The following is a 22563-nucleotide window of genomic DNA, read 5'->3' on the forward strand; positions in this document are numbered from 1 at the left end:
CTATGTATGTATTTTCAGCTCAGGAGTCGCCAGATGCCGTATAGACACCTCACAAATATTCCAAGGTCAGGTTCAAAGTAATAAAACGATACACCGATTAGTAAGTTCCAAACGATCAATATTTATTATACAATTATAATAAATATGCATGCACACGCTAAGGGACTAAGCTATGACTAAACTAAGCGACCAGAATACTTAACTAAACAGGAACAGGCAAGGTCAGGGAGCGAGGCCTTCGTTCCGGTCTTGGTCTGCAACCTTCAGAGAGCGTGCTGGTCACTGGGGGTTTAGAGGGCCTGGTTCGCGTAGCGAGCGTCGTATTGGCACTTACGGTTCGGCGGCTGGTGCTCAACGGCTGGAGTCAGGATACAGGTTGGAGTTCTTGGTCAAAGGCGGAGCACGAAACAACAGACAGGACCATGGGTGGGGGTCTATCTTTTATAGGGGTCCCCAATGTCCTTGCCTTTTTCTGGGCGGGCTTTACCTTCAGGTATCGATTAGATCACTCCCAATCGATATCTTTTGAATTCCTCCAATGTGAGGGTCTCTCTTGATGGCGGGGGCGGTTTCTATAGTGGATACTTCTGGTGCCGCTCTGTCTGGACATCCACTTAAAGTATCTTATTCAAACCCAAATGTTGCCATTGTGTGTGCCTAGATCTGGACTGCCTCATTAGTATGTAAAGCGTTTTGCTATTATCACCTTTGGTTTGAGATCTTCCACCTGGCCAGAAACTAGTTTTGCTGCTTGCAAAATGCAAATGAGTGTTTGCAGGCTGCTGCCTTGGCTAAACTGCTTTTCCCTGCAGTCTTAGCAATTCTCCATCTTGTTTAGTTCAGTGTCCATTTTAGGTGGCTACAGTGGCTACAAAAGTCCTTCGAGTGGTTCAGTGATGAACATGCTGGCCAATCATCAATAGTAAGACTTGCAGCTAGTGTATCTCACACCCTTCCTTTGTTGTATCCCTATGGTGGGAACTGGACTTTGAGCATCTTAAAGGCAGCCAGCAGCTTTCTAAAGGGACGATCCTTCAAAACAGAAATTAGGGCAGCACGGTAGCATACTGGTGAGCACAGTTGCTTCACAGCTCCAGGGTCCCAGGTTCGATTCTCAGCTGGGTCATTGTCTGTGCGGAGTCTACATATTCTCCCCGTGTCTGCGTGGGTTTCCTCCGGGTGCTCCGGCTTCCTCTCATATTCCAAAGATGTGCGGGTTAGGTGGATTGGCCATGCTAAATTGGCCTTAGTGTCCAAAAAGTTAAGTGGGGGGTTACTGGGTTACGGGGACAGGGTAGATACATGGGCTTGAGTAGGGTGCTCTTTGTAAGGGCCGGTGCAGACTCGATGGGCCAAATGGTCACCTTCTGCACTGTAAATTCTAGGAGGAATTTCTTCAGCCAGAGGGTGGTGAATCTGTGGGCATTTTTGCCGCAGAAGGCTGTGGATGCCAAATCACTGAGTGTCTTTAAGACGGAGATAGATAGGTTCTTTATTAATAAGGGGATCGGGGTTATGGGGAGAAGGCAGGAGAATCGGGATGAGAAAAATATGAGCCATGATTGAATGCGGAGCAGACTCGATGGGCCGAGTGGCCTAATTCTGCTCCGATATCTTATGGTCTAATGGTCATATGTGCATTTTGACTGCCTGGAAAGTTAAGAAGGATGGTTATGCCTCACACAAGTATCTAGAAGGCACCGGGATGTTTTGATGTTGCTATAGTGGTCATGGACAGTAGGTGAAAGATAATCCACCCATGCAAAGGAGACCGGGAGCCCTCCAAGAATTAGCATCCCAATCAGTGGGAAGAGATTGCAATGTAGGGGAATCATTTCATAGGATCATTGAAATGGGGAAAGGAATGGGCAAGACTGGCATTGAGGGCTGACACAAGGCAGATTTCTCATTATCAATTGAAAGGGACAGTGCCAGAATCAGGCAACAACTCTGGCAGTATTTGTGGAGACGGAAACAGACGTAATATTTCAGGTCGATGACCCTTCATCAGAACTGGAGGATGTTGGAGAACAGCTGCTGAACAAGGAGAGATGCGGGGAAAGCGGGAGTCAGAAAAGCAACTAAAGAAAAGCTTGGAGAAAGGGTGGACGGATGCACGCAATAAGTGATGAAAGGGATGATGGTGCAAGGCTGAATGAGAGAGTGGAATAAGTAAATAAAACAGAAGGTTGATGTGGGGGAGATGTAAATGCTTGCAGTAGAATGGCAGAGAGAAAGGGAAGAAAGTGCAGAGAGATGCCATGACCTGACAATGTGGTGGAAGAAAGGTCTCGGGGCTGTGAGCCAGTGACCATGCTGGGACTCCCTCCGTTCTTTTTGGATAACCTCAAACAATAACATTTAGCATCCTGCCTGGAATTTAAATTGAACTGGCTTGATTATGTACTTTGTCCTGCATATTTAATAATACTAGCCATTACCCCCAAGCTGGCTCTCAGCAACATTCATCACTTAAATTCTCTCTCTTTCTCCTACCGCAATCCTTGTTTTCCTATCTGTTCCTCAATTACATCAACAATCAGACGATCTCAAAGTTGATCATTTTCTGGTCACTGGACTCTGTACTCCTGCGTGACAGATGGAATCCTAGTTACTTTCATAATCCGGCTGGTAATCACCTGAGGGAGTAGGTTGAAATGTCTTGAACCTATCAGCTGCCTTCAACAAACAGGTCATTCTGTCCAGCAGATAAACCCCCTCAAGAAATCCAATGACAGGATTTATAAAATGTTCCCATATGAACAGTTCTTGTTAATATTCCTTGTCCAAAAAAGGGCAAATTCCAAAGCAGATGTGGAAATAAATGGCTCAATATTTATAAAATCATAATACTGCTGATGTTAGAAATCTGAATAATGAACCGGAAATGCTGGAAAACTGAACCGGTCTGGCAGCATCCGTGGAGAGAGATACACAGTTAACGTTTCAAGGCCATATGACTCGAGAAGAGGCATTGGGGCGGAATTCTCCGTCTCTGAGACTAAGTCTCGTACCGGCCTCCATGAACAGGCGCCGGAATGTGGTGACTAGGGGCTTTTCACAGTTACTTCATTCAAGCCTACTTGTGACAATAAGCAATTGTTATTATTATTAAGTGTTGACACCAAAGGAGAATCGTGGATTTTTACGACAGAAAAACAGGCGCTGCACCTGAAGCGATTCCGTTACCGTTAAGGGGCTAGTACCGGTGCCATGTGGAACACAATCAATTCTAATGGTAAGCGGTGCAGGATTTGCCAGGTCCATGATTGACACTCAAAGGCTGACAAGCTGCAGCCACATATAAACAATTCTCCCCCCATACTCACCATCCCAGCCAACAAGATGGCTGTAAGGAGAGCAGCGCCACAGCTCGCGGACGCAGAGCTCATGTCCCACTTGACGCCATGGAGGAGAGGCGAATTACCCTGCACCTCGGCCGGGAAGGAGGCTGCCAGCTGTCGGCGGTTATCATGCCTGAGCGAAGGTGGCAGAGGCGGTCAGCGCCGTGGGCACCCTCACCTGGACCGGCCAGCAGTGCCGGAAGTAACTGCATGACCTGCTCAGGGGGACCGGGGTGAGTAGGCAGCACTGTGACCCTAGCACAAACCCCACACCCCCAAACACCTGCAACGCAACCCCCCGCTCCCCCAGCCCAACCAGTCCGCACATGTGCACTTCCCTACAAATTGCAAATGCGGAAAAACATGCGAGAAGTCGCGCATGCGCAGTTGTGAAAGAGCGCACAGTAAAGGAACCTCGGCACGCGCATGCGCAATCAAGTCCTACGCATGAAGTCACGAGCGTCATGATGTCAGAGGCCCCGGACCACGCCTACTTAAAGAGGAAATGTCCGAAAATAAAAAAGAAGAGTTTTAAAGCCACAAAACACAATTCTTTCACCTCGAAAAACAGAACAATGCCTGAACTACCAGCAGTTGAAAACAACCTCCGCCGCACCTTGGAACAAGCAGTTAGCACCACCCAAAGAGGAGAGCGCAATAACAAATCCGAACCATAAAGAGATGATTTGTACATTGAAGAATACTACTCAGATATGGATGAGTTCTTTGGATTTGATGATCATTGCATCAGCAACACGGTTGCAAAGCTCAACACGACTCTACTCATGGTAGAAAAGTCCAATACCATGATGCAAAGGCAGATTGTCGATACTTTGGATGACAAAAACCTGTCAAATACACAAAACGACGACAACGGCACACAGAGAGTGGTCCACGCACCATGAAGAGTCCGCAACTCCACACAGAAAGTGATGAAAGACTCCACAGCGAGACCACTGAACGACTCCACAGAGAGCTCGTTGACAGACTCCACAATGGAAGAAACTCAACGCATAGACTATTTTTTAAATGGGAAAAGACTTCAGAAATCAGAAGTGCAAAGGGACTTGGGAGTCCTAGTTCAGGATTCTCTTGAGGTTCACGTGCAGGTTCAGTTGGCAGTTAGGAAGGCAAATGCTATGTTAGCATTAATGTCGAGAGGGCTAGAATACAAGAGCAGGGAATTGAAAACTTTACAAAGCACTGGTCAGATCCTTTTCGGAATATTGTGAGCAGTTTTGGACCCCTGTCAAAGGAAGGGTGTGTTGGGCTTCGAGTGGGTCCAGAGGAGGTTCAAAAGAATAATCCCCGGATTGAAGGACTTGTCATTTGATGAACAATTGAGGACTCTGGGTCAGTACTCGATGACGTTTGGAAGGAAGAGGGGGTATCATACTGAAACTAACACAATACTGAGAGGCCTGGATAGAGTGGATGTGGAGAGGATGTTTTCACTAGTGGGAGAAACGAGAACCAGAGGACAAAGCTTCAGACTGAAGGGACAATCCATTAAAACCAAGATGAGGAGGTATTTCTTGAGCCAGAGGGTGGTGAATCTGTGGAACTCTTTGCTGCAGAAGGCTGTGGAGGCCAAATCATTGAGTGTCTTTAAGACAGAGACAGATAGGTTCTTGATCAATAAGGGGATCAGGAGTTATGGGTGGAAGACAGGGGAATGGAGATGAGAAAAATATCATCCATGATTGAATGGCGGCGCAGACTCAGTAGGCCGAGTGGTCTAATTTGTCTCCTATATCTTATGGTCTTATCATAGAATCATGGAATCCCTACAGGGCAGAAGGAAACCATTTGGCCCATCAGGTCTGCACTGACCCTTCAAAATACCACCCCAACTAGGCACAATCCCCCACCTTTTTCCTGCAATGCCACCCTCAGTGGCAATTTGTCATGGTCAATCCACCTAACCTGCACATCTTTGAAATGTGGGAGGAAACCGTAGCACCTGGATGAAACCTGTGGAGACACGGAGAAGAAGTGCAAACCCCACACAGTCACACAAGGTTGAAATTGAACCTGGATTCCAGGCATTGTGAGGCAGCAGTGCTAACCACTGTGCCACCCACTTATGGATCCAAAGGCTATGGTGTAGGTGCCCTTTATTTTGGGTGAGCTCTGCTGCTCCCCTGCTTCTTCTGAATGGGGAGCACTTTTGAGGAGTGCCAAGACCTAGTGGGCCATTGATTGAACTTGGCCATACCCATGCACTTGCTGATTCCACTGAGGTACGAGGGTTTCCAGAGGGGTGGCCTGGGTGGGCTCCCATATCATTCAAGGCTCTCTGACATTTACAGAACGCAGTGAGCAGTCAGCAGTGTGAGCAGCCAGGAGCCTGTAAGTAGAGGTGCACTTAAATCCACATACTGCAACAATGGCGGTCTGAGAAGGCCCCCCTAATCCCGAGGTGGACAAGTCCATGGATGTGGCACTAAGTTGTTTCCCATTACTTCCCCGGCCCAGGCAATCGCCCCCCCCCCCCCCCCCCCCCAGCAAGCCTGGCAATGCTTGAGAATTATTGAGAGTTTTTTAGCCTCCTGCTCCCCTTCAACAGCTATGGAGCCCAGGATCCGCTTGTAAATACTTGTACCAATTCACGCTTGCGAGATTTTCACCTAAGGGGTGGAGTATCGTGGATGGGTGGAACATGAAGTGACCAACCCGCAAAACTGATCGTTTTGCATGGACCTGCCAGCAAGGGGCACAAACTTTGATAATGCCACCAGCAATGGACTGGAATGCGGCGATGGAATCGGCGCAGATGCAAATTGTGATTTTTCTATCATGCACTATTCTCTGCCCGATAAAAATTCTTGCTGGCGCCGGGAAGTGGAGAATTCAGGTCACTGCATGAGAAAGGGTGCCAATTGGCTGGCAAGTGGACTCTGATGGCAGCAGCTTTGCCGTGCAGAATGCAACAGGGAGCAGTTAACTACCAAGACTATTCTTGTGACTCTACTGATGAGTGTAAATGAAAAAACTTTAACAGCATGCATCTCTCTTCAGCAATACTCAATTCAGTTTTACCAAATGGTGATTTGCAAATACATTCACAGTTGTTCACTTCGGCATTGCCATGGAGAATGCACCAGGGAGCAGTTACCAGTTTTGAAAATCAGATTGTTCTATATTTACCTTTGCATCCTATTTTGTAAAGCATAAATATGTTGGCGATATGAATGATCCATTATGTTCACTGTTGGAGCTGGTACAGAGCAATAAAACATATGTGCAACTTAATGAAAAACTTATCCCTTTTTAATTTTTCAATACAGAAAAGTGCAAAAGGACAGTCCAGCGGGAGTCGCCAAAAAGGCAGATATTCAATAGCATCGATGATATCACTGATATCCACAGACACTGAAACAGAATTAGAAGAACCTTCAGAATTCTTACCAGCTACTCAGGTAAAACAGAAGTGTTTATAAAGACCGCCGAGTAATGAGTAATTGATCGAGCAAGAAGTCGCTTGACAAATTTCAGAGAAATGGAATATTAAGGGGGCAGTAGTAGTAGGGGACTTCAGTTAAATGAATATAGACTGAGAAAAAGACAGGGGGAAGAGCAAGAAAGCTGTAGAGTCTATCAAATGTGGACAGGAGAACATTCTTGAGCTCTATGAGGAATGGTGGGTGCTAGATTGAGGAATACATAAAGTCCTTCGAGTGGTTCAGTGATGAACATGCTGGCCAATCATCAATAGTATGACTTGCAGCTAGTGTATCTCACACCCTTCCTTTGTTGTATCCCTATGGTGGGAACTGGACTTTGAGCATCTTAAAGGCAGCCAGCAGCCTTCTAAAGGGACGATCCTTCAAAACAGAAATTAGGGCAGCACGGTAGCATACTGGTGAGCACAGTTGCTTCACAGCTCCAGGGTCCCAGGTTTGATTCTCAGCGGGGTTATTGTCTGTGCGGAGTCTGCACATTCTCCCCGTGTCTGCGTGGGTTTCCTCCGGGTGCTATGTAACATGAAAAAAGGGAGGATGTAGTGATATGCATCACTGTAAATACACAAAGAGTTAATGTAAATACACTACAGCTAAGTAACCACTAGAGGGAACACCAGAGATGTCAAGACATGCAGGCATACAACCAATGGGTCATTAGAACAGGACACAACCAATGGGTAATCAGGACACCCAGAGGTGGCATTACCACAAGGGGGCACTACACGACCCATATAAAAGGACAGGGCACACAGGCGCTGCTTCTTCCACAGACAGACACCTAGAGAGTAAGACAGGGTTGATCAGCAGCAGCTTCACACCCTAGCATGTGGCTTAGAACAAGCTGGTATAGTTAGACTGAGTTACTAGAGAGGTAGATTAGCAGAGTGTTGAACTCGTTTAAGAACTGTGTTAATAGTTCAATAAACACGTTGAACTCAGTTCATAGTCTGGAGCATCCTTTCGTAGAGACTACATCAAAGAAGCAGCTTATGTTACACAAAGTAGCATTACACAAGCGGCTGCACGACATTCTTAAGGAGGAGGGTGAACAGCCAGCTGTTGTGGTGCATATATAGCCTCCAATGGTATAGGTAAAAAAAACGGGATGAGGTCCTACATGCTGAATTTAGGGAGTTAGGAGCTAAACTAAAAAGTAGGACCTCAAAGGTAGTAATCTCGGGATTGCTACCAATGTCAAGTCCTAGTCAGAGTAGGAGTGACGGGATAGACAGGATGAATGCATGGCTTGAGAGATGGCACAGGAGGGAGGGATTCAGATTTTTGGGACATTGGGACTGGTTCTGGGAGAGGTGGGACCATTACAAATCAGACGGTCTACACCTGGGCAGGACTGGAACCAATGCCCTGGGGGATTGTTTGCTAGCGCTGTTGGGGAGGGTTTAGTCTAATATGCCAGTGGGACGGGAACCTATTTAAGGAGTCAGAGAAAGAGGGAACAAGGACAAAATCAAAAGACAGAAAAGGAAATAACAATAGTGATAGGCGAAGAAACCAAGGGAAACATTCAAAATGAGCAAAAGGGAAAAATATTGGGCGCAAGATAAACAATATGAAAAAGACAAACTTAAAGGCTCTGTGCCTTAATGCACGGAGCATTTACAATAAAGTGGATGAACTCATTGTGCAGATGGATATAAATGGGTACAATATATATATGGGTCCACTTCTGAAAGATCCCCCTCCCCCAAACGGGCCAAAATTTAGTTTATGCAGCTGCTCTCACTCCCGCGCCACCTGGATACCCAAATATCAGACGCTCCCTTCCACCACCTTGAACGGCATCTCACCCAATCTCTTCTCCTTTCCCCTCGCCTAGATCACAAAGACCTCACTCTTACCTATATTCAATTTCTATCCCGAAAACCAGCCAAATTCTTCTAATGTCCCCCCCTCCCGCCTCACCCCTGCCAGACCCTTGACGCCCTCAATGCCAATGGTTCTGTAGCCAAGGCAAACAACAGTGGGGAAAGTGGACACACCTGCCTCAACCCCCGGTACAACCTGAAGTCATCGGACCTCACCCGATTGTCCGTCCACTCCCCACCGGTGCCAGATATAGCAACCGAACCCAATCCACAAATCTCTGCCCAAACCCAAACCGCCACAGGACCTCCCATAAGTATTCCCACTCGACCCACTCAAAGGCCTTCACTGCATCCATGGCCACCACCACCTCAATCTCGCACCCCTCTGGAGGCATCATAATAACATTAAGCAACCTCCTGATGTTAGTCCCCAAGTACCGCCCCTTAAACCCCATCTGGTCCTCCCCAATTAATAATAATCACTTATTGTCACAAGTAGGCTTCAATGAAGTTACTGTGAAAAGCCCCTAGATGCCACATTCCGGTGCCTGTGCGGGAATTGATCTCATGCTGCTGCCTTTTTCTGCGTTGTTTAGCCCACTGTGCTAAACCAGCCCCTATTACCCCTGAGACACAGACTTTGATCCTTGTGGCCACGATCTGCACTAATAACTTGCCACCACGTTTAACAGGGAGATCGGCCGAAACAACCCACAATTTTCTGGATCCTTAACCTGTTTTAAGATGAGGGAGATTGACGCATGTGGGCACTCCCAATTCCTTTGCTTCATTGAAGACCCTTGCCAGCAGCGATTCCAAAACCCCCAAGAACTACTTATAGAATCCCACAGGATAGCCATCCTGTCCCGGGGCCTTACTCACTTGCATCGCCTCCAACCCCTCTACCACTTCGACAAGCCCAATTGGGGCCCCCAAGCCTTCTACCAGCTCATCATTAACCTTCGGGAGCTCCAGCCCTCCCAGAAACCTCCTCATCCCCTCTTCCCTGGGGGATTCCGACTTATACAATTTGCTATAAAACTCCCTAAACACCCGGGCCCGGGGTCGGAGAATCCCCGGGCGGGGAGGCAATTCACGTGACGCCACCCCGACACTGGTCCGCCGATTCTCTGCGTGCGATGGACCGAGTGCCCGCAGAGTTAGGTCTAGTCCCGCCGGCGCCATTCATGTGTGGTCCTACACAGCAAGACCTTGGCATTCATGTTGCGGGAGTGTGGCCTGGTGGTGGGAGTGGGGATCCAACCCCGGGATCCAACCACGGTGGCCTGGCCCGCAATCGGGGCCTACCAATCAGCGGGCGGGCTTTTCCTGGTGGGAGCATATATTCCTCCGCGCTGGGCCCCTGTAGCTCTCCGCCATTTTGTGTCGGGGCCGGCGCGGAGAAGGCAACTAGCGCACATGCTCAAATTCACGCCGGCCGTAGCGCGCATGCGTAATTTCGCGCTGGCCATAGCGCGCATGCGCAATTTTGCGCTGGCCGTAGTGCGCATGCGCGGACCTGCGGCGCCTGTTTTGATGCCGGTATCGCCAGCTGGAGCTGCGTGAAACGCTCCAGTGCCGTGCTCGCCCCCTCTGCGGCGCATGATCGTTGCTCCTAGGGGCCTGTTGACGCCGGCGTAAAATGCGACGGTGTTTACGACGGCGCCAGCACTTAGCCTCAGAATCATAGAATCCCGCTTCCCCATTCGCCACTGATGCGTCCAATATCAAGTTCTCTCCTATGTCCTTCACTACCACCTCCCCCACCAATCAACCATAGTCCTTCTTGGGCCAGACTCCGGGACGTGTCCCACACCTCCCCAGGCCCACCCTAGGGCGCCCACCATCATCAATCTTCCTCCTCTTACACTTTAAATACCTTTCCCCTGTCAGCAGTACTTCACCCCCCCAACCAGATTCCCCCAGCAACAGCTCCTGCCCCCATCCCGCAACTGACCTTCCACTCACCCCCCCCCATTGCACTTCCGTGAACTAGCCCGCCCAGCTAGCCTAGCGGCCCCCGCCCATGGCGCCAAGCATCCTATCCCCCACTCATTACCCCCCCAGCTCGAACATTTGTGCAAACAAACAATAAATAACCCCTCCCCAAACCCAAACAAAGAGATCAACCCCCCCCCCCCCCCCATCATTTAACAAAGGACAAAAAACAAACATGACGCTGAAAAAGAAAGAAATGGCCCCAAACATACGTTAACCGTAACATCATAACACCTCCACCAAAGTTTAAAGCCCACCTTCTCCTGCCGGTCCATTGTCTGACAAATTCTACCGCCTCCTCCGCTGATCCAGCGTACAATTCCCGGCCTTCTTAGGTCACCCACGGATGCACCGGGTGCAGTAGCCCAAACATCACCCGCTTCTTGTAGAAGTTAGCCTTGACTCTGTTGAAACTCGCCCTCTTCTTGGCCAACTCCTCCCTGTCTGGGCTCCATGTCCTACCCGCCCACTCCCTCCCCCTCATCCTCCTCGTCGGCAAGACCTGGCGTTCATCCTCCTCCTCCAACACATAGTCCTTTTGCTGTGTGATGAGGAGGACGCAGCAGGCCGCCACAATGCGGGCCACTGTCGCAGCTTCGTACTGGGGGGCCCCTCAAGAGCAATCCAGGCACCTGAACCGCATCTTCAGGAGACTGACGGACTGTTTGATCTCATCCCCAGTTGCTGTATGGGTATCATTGTAGTGTGTCTCCATTTTGGCCTGTGGCTTCCGGATAGCTGTCATTAGCCATGACCGCAGCGGATAGCCCCTGTCACCCAGGAGCCAACGCCTCAGCTGGGGCGGTGTCTCGAACATGTCAGGAATCATCGAGTTTGCCGGGATGAAGACATTGTGCATACTGCTCGGGTATTGGGCGCAGACGTGTATAATGCACAGATGATGGTCACACACCAGCTGCACGTTCATCGAATGGTACCTCTTTATAGTGGCCTGTTATCCGCGGGTGCTTGTAGGGAGACGTACATCCCGTCGACCACACCCTGGACCTGGGGGATCCCGGCGATGGTGGCGAACCCCGCTGCCCGGGCATCCTCGTGGGCTCGGTCCACATCAAAGTAGATGCATTGATCCGCCTGGTAATATAGGGCCTCCGTGACGGTGTGGATGCATCTGTGCGCCGAGGTCTGAGATCCTGGACAGATCGGTGCCTGGAAGGACCTCGTGGGGTAAAAGCTCAAGGTGATTGTCACCTTGATGGCCAACGGGAGCAGGTGTCCTCCCCCATTCCTCCATGGTTCCAGGAGTGCCGACATCTGGCAGATATGTCGCACTGTCTCTCTGCTCAGTCAGCGGGTTCGACGGCATGCCCGGTCCAGCAGATCCTTGAATGGCAGGCAGCCGGCTCTCCAACCTGGGTGGCTGCCATCTGCCTCTTGACTGCATGCACCACTGCTGCTCACTCTGCTTCTGTCCGCTTCGCTGCTACTTCCTCCTCCTTGAGCAGCGCCCGCTCGTACAGCCGCAAGGCATCCCCCAGGGCTGCGGCAGCCAGCAGGAAAGCCACCATTGCTGGCTGAATTCCAATATCCATTGTCTGCAGGGGTGAAAGGTCGATATGTTAGCATGGTATGTGCCCAATCAAGTCCACTGCGCTACACGGTGGCCCCGGTTGGCACAGCGGGATCCACCCCGCATCTCCCCCCCCCCCCCCCCCCCCCCACCTCCCCCCTAATCCCCATCCTCTCACCCGTTGTCCCGGTGGTGAGCATATATTAACAGTGAACATTTCTTGGCCAGTAAAAGGTAAAACATCCAACCTCACAATCAAGGAGAGGCCATGGCACAGTAGTGTTGGCATTGGACTAGAAATCCAGAGATCCAAAGTAATGTTTTGGGGATTGAGGTTCAAATCCTACCACAGAAGGTGGTGAAATGTGAATTCAATAAAAATCTGGAATTAAAAGTCTCAGGATGAGCATGAAAACATGTCAATTGTTGTAAAACTCATCTGGCTTGTCTTTTAGGAGAGCAAGCTGTCATCATTACAGGGTCATCTGAATCCAGATCCGTAGCATTGTGGCTGACTTTGAAATGGCCGAACAAGCCATTCAGTTCAAGGGCAGAGATGAGCATTAAAAGCTGGCCTGACCAGCGATGCCCACAGCCCATGATGCTGCCCACAGGGCAACACGGTAGCATGGTGGTTAGCATAAATGCTTCACAGCTACAGGGTCCCAGGTTCGATTCCCGGCTGGGTCACTGTCTGTGCGGAGTCTGCACGTCCTCCCCGTGTGTGCGTGGGTTTCCTCCGGGTGCTTCGGTTTCCTCCCACAGTCCAAAGATGTGCGGGTTAGGTGGATTGGCCATGCTAAATTGCCCGTAGTATCCTAAAAAGGCAAGGTTAAGGGGGGGGGGTTGTTGGGTTACGGGTATAGGGTGGATACGTAGGTTTGAGTAGGGTGATCCTGGCTCGGCACAACATCGAGGGCCGAAGGGCCTGTTCTGTGCTGTACTGTTCTATGATGGAATTTAAAGAAAATCAAATCACCCAGATTTAACTTTGCTTCTTATTGTCACGTTGTTGCACCTTGTTGAGTTTGGGAAGCAGTTTGGAGTAATGGAATAATATGTACAGCATTATTAACAATTACGCCAAACTGCTTTCTGTTTCACCTTGTTCAGTGGAGTAATGGAATGATATGTAACATGTACATTTTTGACAATAATGGTGGTCTATTTATTTTCAATACAGGGAGAGAAAGAAAAACAGGTGGATGTGAGCAGTCTACAGACTGCATCTGCACCGCCTGATTCAGAGCAAGCAGCAGAAAGAGAACTCTTCATGTCACTGGCGTCTTATCAGGTTATTATTGAACTGCCCAAATCTGGGGCATACTTAATGAAGCAAACAATTGAAATGAATGAATGACAAGAACTCAGTGATGTTGAAGGGTGGGGATTTGTGTGCCTTTGTGATTTTGTACATGCACAGTGCAATAGAGTTTCTTCGGATCCAAAATCAGACAACAAAGTGAATCAACCATTCAAACACCTCATGATCACAGGAACACTGACGGTGTTCACAAGAAAACGACAGCATCAACATCACCAGTTCAACAACAAAACAAGCAAGCCACTCGACCGTACCAATTCCTAAAGTTTGGACTCATAAATGTTAATTGGTATTGCATAATCATCAATATCATCACAACTTGTACATGTCATCATTTATCTACCTGTTTTGTACAATTTTCTTCAACAAAGTACAGAAAATATGTAACATGAAAAAAGGGAGGATGTAGTGATATGCATCACTGTAAATACACAAAGAGTTAATGTAAATACACTACAGCTAAGTAACCGCTAGAGGGAACACCAGAGATGTCAAGACATGCAGGCATACAACCAATGGGTCATTAGAACAGGACACAACCAATGGATAATCAGGACACCCAGAGGTGGCATTACCACAAGTGGGCACTACATGACCCATATAAAAGGACAGGGCACACAGGCTCTGCTTCTTCCACAGACAAACACCTAGAGAGTAAGACAGAGTTGATCAGCAGCAGCTTCACACCCTAGCATGTGGCTTAGAACAAGCTGGTATAGTTAGACTGAGTTACTAGAGAGGTAGATTAGCAGAGTGTTGAACTCGTTTAAGAACTGTGTTGATAGTTCAATAAACACGTTGAACTCAGTTCATAGTCTGGAGCATCCTTTCGTAGAGACTACATCAAAGAAGCAGCTTATGTTACACAAAGTAGCATTACACAAGCGGCTGCACGACATTCTTAAGGAGGAGGGTGAACAGCCAGCTGTCGTGGTGCATATATAGCCTCCAATGATATAGGTAAAAAAACGGGATGAGGTCCTACATGCTGAATTTAGGGAGTTAGGAGCTAAACTAAAAAGTAGGACCTCAAAGGTAGTAATCTCGGGATTGCTACCAATGTCAAGTCCTCGTCAGAGTAGGAGTGACGGGATAGGCAGGATGAATGCATGGCTTAAGAGATGGCACAGGAGGGAGGGATTCAGATTTTTGGGACATTGGGACTGGTTCTGGGAGAGGTGGGACCATTACAAATCAGACGTCTACACCTGGGCAGGACTGGAACCAATGCCCTGGGGGATTGTTTGCTAGCGCTGCTGGGGAGGGTTTAAACTAATATGCCAGTGGGACGGGAACCTATTTAAGGAGTCAGAGAAAGAGGGAACAAGGACAAAATCAAAAGATAGAAAAGGAAATAACAATAGTGATAGGCGAAGAAACCAAGGGAAACATTCAAACAGAGGAAAAGGGAAAAATATTGGGCGCAAGATAAACAATATGAAAAAGACAAACTTAAAGGCTCTGTGCCTTAATGCACGGAGCATTTACAATAAAGTGGATGAACTCATTGTGCAGATGGATATAAATGGGTACAATATATATATGGGTCCACTTCTGAAAGATCCCCCTCCCCCAAACGGGCCAAAATTTAGTTTATGCAGCTGCTCTCACTCCCGCGCCACCTGGATACCCAAATATCAGACGCTCCCTTCCACCACCTTGAACGGCATCTCACCCAATCTCTTCTCCTTTCCCCTCGCCTAGATCACAAAGACCTCACTCTTACCTATGTTCAATTTCTATCCCGAAAACCAGCCAAATTCTTCTAATGTCCCCCCCTCCCGCCTCACCCCTGCCAGACCCTTGACGCCCTCAATGCCAATGCCAATGGTTCTGTAGCCAAGGCAAACAACAGTGGGGAAAGTGGACACACCTGCCTCGACCCCCGGTACAACCGCATCTCTTCCCCCCCCCACCTCCCCCCTAATCCCCATCCTCTCACCCGTTGTCCCGGTGGTGAGCATATATTAACAGTGAACATTCCTTGGCCAGTAAAAGGTAAAACATCCAACCTCACAATCAAGGAGAGGCCATGGCACAGTAGTGTTGGCATTGGACTAGAAATCCAGAGATCCAAAGTAATGTTTTGGGGATTGAGGTTCAAATCCTACCACGGAAGGTGGTGAAATGTGAATTCAATAAAAATCTGGAATTAAAAGTCTCAGGATGAGCATGAAAACATGTCAATTGTTGTAAAACTCATCTGGCTTGTCTTTTAGGAGAGAAAGCTGTCATCATTACAGGGTCATCTGAATCCAGATCCGTAGCATTGTGGCTGACTTTGAAATGGTCGAACAAGCCATTCAGTTCAAGGGCAGAGATGAGCATTAAAAGCTGGCCTGACCAGCGATGCCCACAGCCCATGATGCTGCCCACAGGGCAACACGGTAGCATGGTGGTTAGCATAAATGCTTCACAGCTCCAGGGTCCCAGGTTCGATTCCCGGCTGGGTCACTGTCTGTGCGGAGTCTGCACGTCCTCCCCGTGTGTGCATGGGTTTCCTCCGGGTGCTTCGGTTTCCTCCCACAGTCCAAAGATGTGCGGGTTAGGTGGATTGGCCATGATAAATTGCCCGTAGTATCCTAAAAAGGTAAGGTTAAGGGGGGGGGGGGTTGTTGGGTTACGGGTATAGGGTGGATACGTAGGTTTGAGTAGGGTGATCCTGGCTCGGCACAACATCGAGGGCCAAAGGGCCTGTTCTGTGCTGTACTGTTCTATGATGGAATTTAAAGAAAATCAAATCACCCAGATTTAACTTTGCTTCTTATTGTCACGTTGTTGCACCTTGTTGAGTTTGGGAAGCAATTTGGAGTAATGGAATAATATGTACAGCATTATTAACAATTACGCCAAACTGCTTTCTGTTTCACCTTGTTCAGTGGAGTAATGGAATGATATGTAACATGTACATTTTTGACAATAATGGTGGTCTATTTATTTTTCAATACAGGGAGAGAAAGAAAAACAGGTGGATGTGAGCAGTCTACAGACTGTACCTGCACCGCCTGATTCAGAGCAAGCAGCAGAAAGAGAATTCTTCATGTCACTGGCGTCTTATCAGGTTATTATTGAACTGCCCAAATCTGGGGCATACTTAATGAAGCAAACAATTGAAATGAATGAATGACAAGAACTCAGTGATGTTGAAGGGCGGGGATTTGTGTGCCTTTGTGATTTTGTACATGCACAGTGCAATAGAGTTTCTTCGGATCCTGGGTGTTTTGTTTTGGAGCTTTTCTTGGACATGAGGATGGACGTCCTCTTTTAGTCCAAAATCCTTTCCCCACCCTCCAGAAAAACACTGGATGGGGTCAACAGGCCGGGAGCAAGTTGGGTAGAGATTGCTGGGGAAGGGGTTAGCGTGGCTTGCAGGTGTCAATGAATATTTATGTTCCACCACTATATCTGATCATTTATGTCGCTCTAATTTTTTACTGTGGTTTGACCTTTACTGCAATCTATTTATTTTAACTTTAGAATTATATTATTTTCAGCAGGTCTCTCATAGAATTATCACAATTCAGAAGGAGGCCATTCGGCCCATCGAGCCTGCACTGACCCCCATCCCCAAGACCCCACCTAAACTTTAGATACTACGGGCCAATTTAGCATGGCGAATCCTAACCCGCACATTTTTGGACTGTGGGATGAAAATGGAGCACCCGGAAGAAACTCACACAGACACAGGGAGTACGTACAAACTCCACACAGTCTCCCGAGGTTAGAATCAAACCTGGGTCCCTGCTGCTGTGAGACAGCAGTGCTAACCACTGTGCCACCCAACCCTTTCACTATTTTGAAATTTAAAAAAAAATATTTTTATTCTCCTTTTTCACATTTTCTCCCAAATTTACACCCAACAATAATCAGTAACGAATGTAATGTCAATCCCCATATCAATAACAATGATCCCATCCTCCCACCAGACATTAGCCCACATGTTAACATAAACAAATGACAAAAAGGGAATCAGGAATCACACATAGTCACCATTAACACATACAGTCCCCCTCCCCCCAACCCTCCCTGCCCCCTAATGTTCGATGTGATCCAATTCTCGAAAATGCATAATGAATAATGCCCATGAATTGTCGAACCCCTCCATCCTTCCCCTCAGTTCAAATTTGACCTTTTCAAGTGTCAAGAATTCCAGCAGGTCCCCCCGCCACACCAGGGCACAGGGTGGAGAGATGATCTTCACCCTAACAGGCGAAGACGATGGCTATAACATCTGCCTTCACGCCCGTTTCCAACCCCAGCTGGTCCGACACCCTGAATATGGCCTCCCGAGGGCCCGGGTCCAGTTTCACGTGCACCACGTTAGAGATTACCCTAAAAACCTTCCAGTAATCCTCCAGCTTTGGACCGGACCAAAACATATGAACGTGGTTTGCGGGTGCCCCCTCGCAACATTCGCACACATCCTCTACCCCATCAAAGAGTCGGCTCATCCTTGCCCTTGTAAGGTGCGCTCTGTACACCACCTTCAGCTGTATCAGCCCCAACCTCGCACACGAGGTAGAGGCGTTCACCCTCCGGAGCACCTCACATCAGAACCCTCCTCCATACCCTCTCCCACCTCTTCCTCCCACTTTGCCTTGATCCCGTCTAGCGGTGCCCTCTCCTCCTCCAAATTAGCCCCGTAAACCACTGATACCACCCCCTTCTCCAGTCCCTCTGTCGTCAACACCTCCTCTAGCAATGTGGAAGCCGGCTCTACTGGGAAGCACTGTATCTCCTTTCTGGCAAAGTCTCGAACCTGCATATATCTAAATATTTCCCCCTGCTCCGGCCCATACTTCGCTCCCAGCTCCTTCAATCCTGCAAACCGACCCCCAAGAAATAAATCTTTTAGTGTTCTAATTCCTTTCTCCTCCCATCACCGGAAATTTCCCATCCCACTTCCCTGGCTCAAATCTATGGTTCCCCTGAATCGGCATTTCCCTTGCCCCTGCCCCTAACCCAAAGTGCTGTCGAAATTGCCTCCAGATTCTCAACAAAGCTATTACTACCGGACTCCCTGAGTATCTCCCCGGAGTCTTTGGGAGCGGCGCTGTTGCTAGCGCCTTCAATCCCGACCCCCTACACAAACTCTCCTCCATTCTGACCCACTGGGAATCAACCCCTCTGACCCAGCTCCGTACCTTCTCCACATTCGCCGCCCAATAATAATACATCAGGTTCGGAAGACCCAAACCCCCTGCCTGCCTTCCTCTCTATGGTAGCACCTTTTTAATTCTGGCCACCTTCCCTCCCCATAAGAACGAGGTAATCATCCCTTCAGTCTCTCTAAAAAATGCCTTTGGCAGGAAAATCGGCAGGCATTGAAAAATAAACAGAAATCGCAGCAACGCATTCATTTTAACTGCCTGTACCCGACCTGCCATTGGCAGAGGGAAACCATCCCACCTTGCCAGATCAGCTTTCACCCTCCACACCAAACTAGAAATGTTGTACCTACGGAACCTCCCCTCACTATTTTGAAGTCTTCTCCACAATCCTAATTACCCTTTCTGTTCGGATCCAGTGGTTCATCTCCTTCCTGCCCCAGTTTAGGTGCCAATGACTCAGGAAATGGATCCCCTCTTCCCCAAACCTATCTCTCAGACACACATTCATCCTTCTGGTCTTCCTAAACCAAGCCAATTAGCACATAGCTTGGGTAGTCACCACACACCAGGTCCTGCTTTTAATTTGGTTCTTAATTTTGGATATGCCTTTATCAGGATATTCCAGCTTTTCCTTCCTATCTCATTGTTCCTGACATGGACCAGGACAATTTCCCACTCCCTTTCCAAGTTCTGCTCCACTTGTACGCAGCTGTTCTTTAACTTTGCACCAGGTTGGCAATAAAACTTCCGGATTCCCAGTTACAAATGCAAAGGACACTATTTATATCCCAATTATGGAATAATTGCCCTGTCCTGAATGACCTTCATGCACGCTGCTTCCTGCACCTGTGCTTTCCTCTGAGGTGTGATTGTAACCCGGAGAAAACTACCCAAATATTCCTCTGCCCTCCCTCAAGTGTAGAGTTTCTCTAGTTCACACTCACCTTCAGTGACCCTCAGCTGAAGTGACCCAAGGCAGCAACATTTGCCCCAACCACGACAATATGCCCACATGTATCAAGACCTAGGCAACATTCAGGCTTGGCCTGACAAGTGGTGAGTAACATTTGTGCCACGCAAGTGACAGGCAATGTCCTGGACTAGCCATATAAATACTGAAGCTGCAAGAACAGGTCAGAGGTTGGGTATCCTTCAGCGAACAACTCATCTCCTAACTCCCCAAAGCCTTCCCACTATCTACAAGGCACAAGTCAGGAGTGTGAATGAATACTTTTCACATGCAAGCATCTCAATAACATCCAGGACAAAGCAGCCCACTTGATTGGCACCACGTCCACCATGTTTAACATCCACTCCCCCCATCATCGACACACAGTGGCAGAAATATGTCCCATGTACAATATGAGCTGCAGCAACTCACCAAGGTTGCATCAACAGCACTCTCCAATGCCATGATTTTTACTACCTAGAAGGACAAGGAAAGCAGATGCGTGGGAGCATCACTCAAGTTCTTCTCCATGCCTCACACTATCCTGATTTGGAAATATATCTCTATTCCTTCATTGTCACTGAGTCAAATCCTGGACCTCCCTCCTTAACAGCACTGTGGGTGTATCTGCACCTCAGGGACTTCAGCAGTTCAGAAAGGCGGCTAACCCCCACCTTCCCAAGGGCAATGAGATGGGAAATAAATGTTGGCCTAACCAGTGAAATAATTTTTAGAAATCTGGAACAATCTCATCGTCCACGAACTCCCAACTACTGTTGTCCCAACACACTAGTTCCATGGGTGGGATTCTCTTTTGGCGAACGCCAGAATCGGGAAATGCCATTGGGTGGAGAATTGGCTTTGACACCAAAATCGTGGCGGGTGCTGATTTGCCGCCAAATCACAATTCTGCGTCACCTTGACAGCGGTGTCAATGCATTCCAGAACGCATGTACAGTAAACACCAGTGGCATAGTAATTAGTGGGCCCGACCGGTATTCTCCGGGACCTCTGCGATTCTCTGCCTCCACTGGGAAAAATTCCTGATGGCGAAGTTCACTTGTGCTTTTGAAAATTGTGAAACTGGCACCGTGGCTGATGAGGGAGAGAGAGAGGGTACGGAAAGTATCCAAGATTGCTATAGTTTGCTGACAGCTATGCCACTGGTGGGGCGCTTCTGCCAGGGCTGGGGGGAGTAACGGGATGTGGCCAGTAGGTGGGCGGTGGGGTCGGGGTGGAAGGACGACTAACACTATTGCCGCAGCTGAAAAGGCAGCCATGCGACTGCGCACGCCACTGACTGCGCACTGTGAACTTAGGGCCACAGGGTCTTCAACCAGGGCAGCCCCCCTATTTGCCCTCTGGCCCCAGCCGACCCATCAACGGTATGAGTGCTTCCAGTGCAACCAGTGCCACTGTGTTGGCTGGGATGGGAGTGTGCGGGAGTGAAGTGTGTATAGTCAGCCTCCTGAGTGTAAATCACTGACCCGGCCAATCCAGCACCGTTTCTCATTGGAATCAATTGTGTTCCATGTAGTACCGGTGCTAGTCCCTCAGTGGTCGCTAAATGTGTAGAAGATTTTAGTTTAGACGGGCAGCATGGTTGACGCAGGCTTGGAGGGCCGAAGGGCCTGTTCCTGTGCTGTACTTTTCTTTGTTATTTGTTGTTTTTTGTTCTTTGTAAATCGGTCCAGGTACAGCACCAGTTTTGTTGTCATAGAAGTCTACGAATCCTGCCCTGGCGTCAACACTTAGTCTCAGAAACAGAGAATCCAGCCGCATGTATATAATATTTCTTCATCGCTAGCAAGCAATATGGGCTGCACAATGGTTAGCACTGCTGCCTCACAGAGCCAGGGATCCAGGCTCGGTTCCGAGCTCGGGTGACTGTGTGGAGTTTGCGCATTCTCCCCGTGTCTGCGAGGGTTTCCTTTGGGTGCTCCGGTTTCCTCCCACAGTCAAAAGGTGAGAGGATTAGGTGGATTGGCCATGCTAAATTGCCAATGTTTAGGTGGGTTAAGGAGTCACAGGGATAGGGCAGGGGACTGTATGTTCAGAGCAGACTCGATCGGCCGAATGTCTTCCTTCTGTACTGCATGGGATTCTATGATTCTATTAATATTGTTCTTAAACTTGCAGAACAACTTGAGGTGTAGTATTAATTAGTAAACTGGGAAAATATTTTAGCACAGTGGATTGTGCCTCCTTCTGGACCAGAAGCTTCGGGTTCAAGTACAACACCAGGACTTGTTGACCACATAAGGAGTGTTTATAATTCAGTTTGACGGGTTGATAATTAGCTCAGGAATAATTTTGCCCACTATTCCCCAAACGGAAAAACAGTGTGAGTGTGACGATATGCTTAAAAAAATGATTAATAGTGGTTAGCACTGTGACCTCACGGCGCCAATGACCTGCATTTGATCCTAGTCCCAGGTCACTGTCCGTGTGGAGTTTGCACATTCTCCCCGTGTCTGCGTGGGTCTCACCCCCACAACCCAAAGATGTGCAGAGTAGGTGGATTGGCCACGCTAAATTGCCCCTTAATTAACAAAAAAATTATTAGTTAAGGGTTTGTATTGGTTTGAATATAAATTAATGTTCCTTTGTCATTTAAACCCCTACTATATATATTTATTCACATATTCTTGCATTTTGTCACAATCTTCCTTGAGAACAACTTCACCTCAACTTGTTACTTATTACACAGAATAGTAACAACTCATTCAGTCTGACCTGCCCCTACCAATGTTTATGCTCCATTTAAGTTTAATTCCACCTTCCCACATGTAATTCTCATCAGCATAACCCTCCATGTCCTTCTACCTTATAAGCTTATACTGTACAGCTTCCCCATTGTCATTTGAAAATTTTGAAATTGTGGGAAATATTTAACGGAAAAATCTCTAGTTTTAAAAATATTTTTATTGGTATTTCAAGTAACAATTGCAGAATAAACGAAGAAAGGGCAGCACGGTGGCACAGTGGTTAGCACTGCTGCCTCATGACACTG

General features: G+C 48.2%; 1 protein-coding gene across 1 annotated transcript in view; it reads left to right on the plus strand.

The window, feature by feature from the left end:
- The window catches only part of LOC119962278 (microtubule-associated protein futsch-like), a 433376-nt gene that overhangs the window by 262857 nt on the left and 147956 nt on the right, over nt 1–22563 (plus strand). Inside the window, exons 24-26 of the mRNA XM_038790266.1 lie at nt 6635–6766; nt 13350–13460; nt 16441–16551. Of these exons, the coding sequence (XP_038646194.1) occupies nt 6635–6766; nt 13350–13460; nt 16441–16551 (354 nt within the window). The remainder of the gene's footprint in view (nt 1–6634; nt 6767–13349; nt 13461–16440; nt 16552–22563) is intronic.

The sequence above is a fragment of the Scyliorhinus canicula genome, chromosome 2 (genome assembly GCF_902713615.1).
Source record: "Scyliorhinus canicula chromosome 2, sScyCan1.1, whole genome shotgun sequence".
In the NCBI taxonomy this organism is placed as follows: Eukaryota; Metazoa; Chordata; class Chondrichthyes; order Carcharhiniformes; family Scyliorhinidae; genus Scyliorhinus; species Scyliorhinus canicula.